Genomic DNA, 3772 nt, shown 5'->3' with positions numbered 1-3772 from the left:
AGGTCACAAAAAAGATAAATAGAGATTGAGCATTACATGCATGTGACGGATGTGCAAAGTACACTGTCAATATGACTCACGCAGCAATAAACCTGTTTACACAAACAGTGCAGGTGGAAAGATAAATATCAAATGTGCACAATAAACACATTTAACAACAAACAATAAGGAATACAGAGAGAGTGGAATGAAGGAATGAATGCAATCATCGAGACGTTTCTGACAGTGAGTGAACTCCTCCTGGCTGCACCCGTGAAACTCTCCGAATTCTTCCCAAACACACGCAAACAAAAGCGGCGTGAACATTTTTGACGCGCACCGAGCAAAGTTGGAGGTAAACCTCCGGCGCATTCCCCTGCTCGGCCCGGCGCGGCGCTGCTGCTCGCACCGCTTTGTTGTTTGTCCCCGCGGGGCTGATTGAGCAGCGCGTGACTGACGGCCCGCGGGGGTGTTGTCCAATCAGCGGCCCGCCCCGCGCCCAAAGGGTGAGTCCTCTCTGCGATTGGCTGAGGCGAGTGTGGGAAAGAATGCAGAGAGGGTTTCACACGAACTGGGAGCACGCGAGCCGTCTATAAGTACCGCGGCGGCGCGTGTCGGGCGCAGAAGCAGTCAGTCGCTCCGCACGGTGCCACGCACGCTCCTCCACTCACATGACAGCGAAGCGATAACAAGCGCCGCCACGCACACCGAGCCGGACCGCACACACTTTGTTTTGAAACGCCTTCAGATTTTGGTCCTTTTATTTTTATCTCTTCCTGAACCATAAGGATTTATTTCATCCGCCTTTTTCCACGGTTTGCTCCACAATGCCAGCAGACACGATGGAGAAGCAGACGGCATCTCCTATTGCCGGTGCCCCTGCGAACGGAACACACACACCGGACAAACCCAAGAATGCCAGCGAGCATAGAAAAGTAAGGATTCCAACGATTATAAGTCATTACTCCTGAACGTCTAAGTTAGATGATGTAGTTATAATTAGTCTACTGTTGTTGACATACATTTGGCAACTTGTGAACAGGAAATTAACGTAGATTTGTTTACTCTTTGCAGTCTTCCAAACCCATCATGGAGAAACGGCGCAGAGCGAGAATAAACGAGAGCCTCGGGCAGCTGAAGACGCTCATCCTGGACGCACTTAAGAAAGATGTAAGTTAAAGTTGAGAGTTTTAAATCCTCTACCCACTCTATAGTAACCATGGATACCATTCGTTTTAAATGCCCCTTGAGCGCGTATTTACTTTGGATGCTTCCTCCCTCAGAGCTCCAGACACTCCAAGCTTGAGAAGGCGGATATCTTGGAGATGACAGTGAAGCACTTGAGGAACCTGCAGCGCGTCCAGATGAGCGGTGAGTCTCTTTGAAGTGTGTTTACTTTGAAAAGCTGTTTTCCAACTCATTACGCCAAAATCGTAACGAACGTGTCTCTAAAAGTTTGTCTCTTCTCTTTCTCCCCCCAGCAGCGCTATCAGCTGACGCCTCCGTCCTCAGCAAATACAGAGCCGGATTCAACGAGTGCATGAACGAGGTCACCCGCTTCCTGTCCACATCGGAGGGGGTGAATACCGAGGTGAGGTCGCGGCTCCTCAACCACCTCTCCAGCTGCATGGGCCAGATGATGTCGGTGAACTACCCGCAGCAGGTTCCGTCCCAGCAGGCCCACCTGGCTCAGCCTCTCCATGTGCAGCTCCCGTCCTCGCTGCCCATCAGCGCCGCCATGGCCTCCAAGCTCAGCCCCGCGGAGGCCGTGTCCCCTAAGGTGTTCGGTGGATTTCAGCTGGTGCCCGCTACCGATGGACAGTTCGCTTTTTTGATCCCCAACCCGGCCTTTTCCTCCGCCACGCCCCCCGTCATCCCCCTGTACCCGAACGCAGGACTGCCTGTGGCCATCAGCGCCAGCCCGTTGCACGGCAGCTCGGCGCCCACAGCCTCGTCTCCAATCCACGGCATGACGTCATTCTCCGGGGGCTCCCAAGCGGTCAGTCCCGTGGGGGTCAGCACGGGTTCGGAGAGCAGCGAGCCTGTGTGGAGGCCTTGGTAGCTCCAGAGACTTAAACCAGTGTGTGTGTGAGACTTTCTCCGTTTAGACATGGAGCTGACTGGCCACACACACACACACACACACACACACACACTGTTGCGGGGCTTGAACCTGTGACTGGCACTGTAACCACTATAGGCTCACAGCTTCCTCAGCAGTTGGTATCGTTCCGTTTTATGGGACAGGGATTCCTTTGCTTGACTTGGCGGAGGCTTTTATAATTTATTGTCTGATTCCAAAATTTGGACGTCAGTGATAAATATGCTGTACATGCAATGGAGGATTTAGAGGAAATGTTTGTTATGAAGTTCTTTTTATGAAAAGGTTTAGTTTTGTACAAAGTTGTTATTGATTGTTATACCAAAGCTGTGTTTTATATACTTTGTTGTTTTATGTTGAAAAGAAAATCTGAAGTTGGGCAATGCCCCTTTGTTTTAATAAAAGAAATATCAGAAAATATCACTTTGTCGACACTGTGTTTCTACCACGTCCATGTTGTTAAGCTTCCGTGTGTTCAACGGTATAAATTGACTTTCTGAAGTCTTGCAAAAGTCACATTTCACGCTTAAAGTCACTGATCACAGCACAGAGAGTCACGAGTATAACCTTTATTGATCTGCAGCTTGAGGTAAAGTGAATTGTAGTGGTTATTTAATCAACATATAACTCAAATATTCGTTAAATTAAAGATCAAACTTGTCAGCACTTTGGCGTTTCCTTACATTTGGCCGAGTGCAGGTTGAGGGCACAATAGAGGTGTATTTTTCTATCGCTATAAAGGTAATTAAAAGTTTGAAAAGGGTCTCATCCTGTATGCAGCGGGAGCTTTAAGAAGTCTTCAACCCTATTCATGGGCCTGGGAAATGCGCTCAGGGGTTAATGTCACTAACAGATTGCCTCAGTGAAAGGAGAATATGGAAGGATCCTCGCTTCCTTTTGTGTATCAATTGTTCAAACCCGCTCCCAATGGGCTACACCTCAATAAAGGGGAGAAAAGAGGGAGACTGGAGAGTTTAGTGCCGATGGTGGGAAACCCTGACAAAAGACTTTGAGGAATCAGAATCAGAAAACTTAGGAAAATTATGCAACTCTCCAAACACATCAACATTTCCAGCGCTGGTCCCTGAACGCCTCACACTTGCCTGTAATGTTAGTGGGCTCCGGAATCCGGGGCCGTGTTGTTGCTGTGTCGGCCGGCCGGCGTGGCGCTCGCCGTGTGTCAGCCACTTGCAGTCAGCGGGCCCCTTTCCTCGGGATTAGGTTACAGCCCGGCCGCCGGTCAAAGCCCCTCAAACATTCAATACTCCGCCGGCGCGCTGCGGCTGCGGGGGCGCATGGCTGCCCACCGGCCGGGGAGCAGCACCGGATAAACACTCTCCCACCCCGGACTGGTTAGGCTGCGACCCCCCCGCTGGATGTAATTTCACACTACCCCACAAAATACCCACTTTAAAGACATATCATATTCAAGTCTTGGGGGCCATTTTTTGCCGTAAAACGCCGAGAAATGCCGTGTTACGTGACGAGATCTGATCTTTCACAGTTTCAGGTTCGCTGGTGTCATGGAAGCGGATGGAAATGTGTCACTTGTCTCATCTTTGTTGATAGTATCACTTGTTTTGACGTGATTTGGGGCACCATTATTCATCTCGATATACCACTTTTACGGTGTTGTTGATTCGTGTAGTTGCGTTCCAAACTTCACCCCGCTGCCTGGCCTGTTGCCCCGCG

General features: G+C 50.0%; 1 protein-coding gene across 2 annotated transcripts; it reads left to right on the top strand.

The window, feature by feature from the left end:
- The first annotated feature begins 597 nt into the window (after window positions 1–597).
- On the top strand, window positions 598–2500 carry her9 (hairy-related 9). Of its 2 annotated transcripts, none has more exons than XM_076163491.1 (4): window positions 598–914; window positions 1054–1149; window positions 1263–1350; window positions 1464–2500. In XM_076163491.1, exons 1-4 carry the CDS (start codon window positions 807–809, stop codon window positions 2039–2041), a joined length of 870 nt encoding a protein of 289 aa, XP_076019606.1. In that variant the 5' UTR covers window positions 598–806; the 3' UTR covers window positions 2042–2500. The 2 variants fall into 2 exon arrangements, with proteins under 2 accessions (XP_076019606.1, XP_076019605.1); XM_076163490.1 differs by having other exon boundaries at window positions 1461–2500.
- Window positions 2501–3772: the final 1272 nt, after the last annotated feature.

The sequence above is a fragment of the Genypterus blacodes genome, unplaced genomic scaffold (assembly GCF_046128005.1).
Source record: "Genypterus blacodes isolate CSIRO-AG114 ecotype Tasmania unplaced genomic scaffold, CSIRO-AGI_Gbla_v1 ptg000131l_1, whole genome shotgun sequence".
In the NCBI taxonomy this organism is placed as follows: domain Eukaryota; kingdom Metazoa; phylum Chordata; class Actinopteri; order Ophidiiformes; family Ophidiidae; genus Genypterus; species Genypterus blacodes.
Note: the sequence above shows the minus strand (reverse complement) of the source record. Positions and strands in the feature narration are given on the sequence as shown.

What these genes read in the sequence shown, in the direction of transcription:
- her9 (XM_076163490.1), top strand. Translation starts at nt 807, where the DNA reads ATGCCAGCAGACACGATGGAGAAGCAGACGGCATCTCCTATTGCCGGT. An exon ending in TGGACGCACTTAAGAAAGAT is followed by an intron (nt 1,150 to 1,262) that starts GTAAGTTAAAGT and finishes TTCCTCCCTCAG; the next exon opens with AGCTCCAGACACTCCAAGCT. An exon ending in GCAGCGCGTCCAGATGAGCG is followed by an intron (nt 1,351 to 1,460) that starts GTGAGTCTCTTT and finishes TTCTCCCCCCAG; the next exon opens with CAGCGCTATCAGCTGACGCC.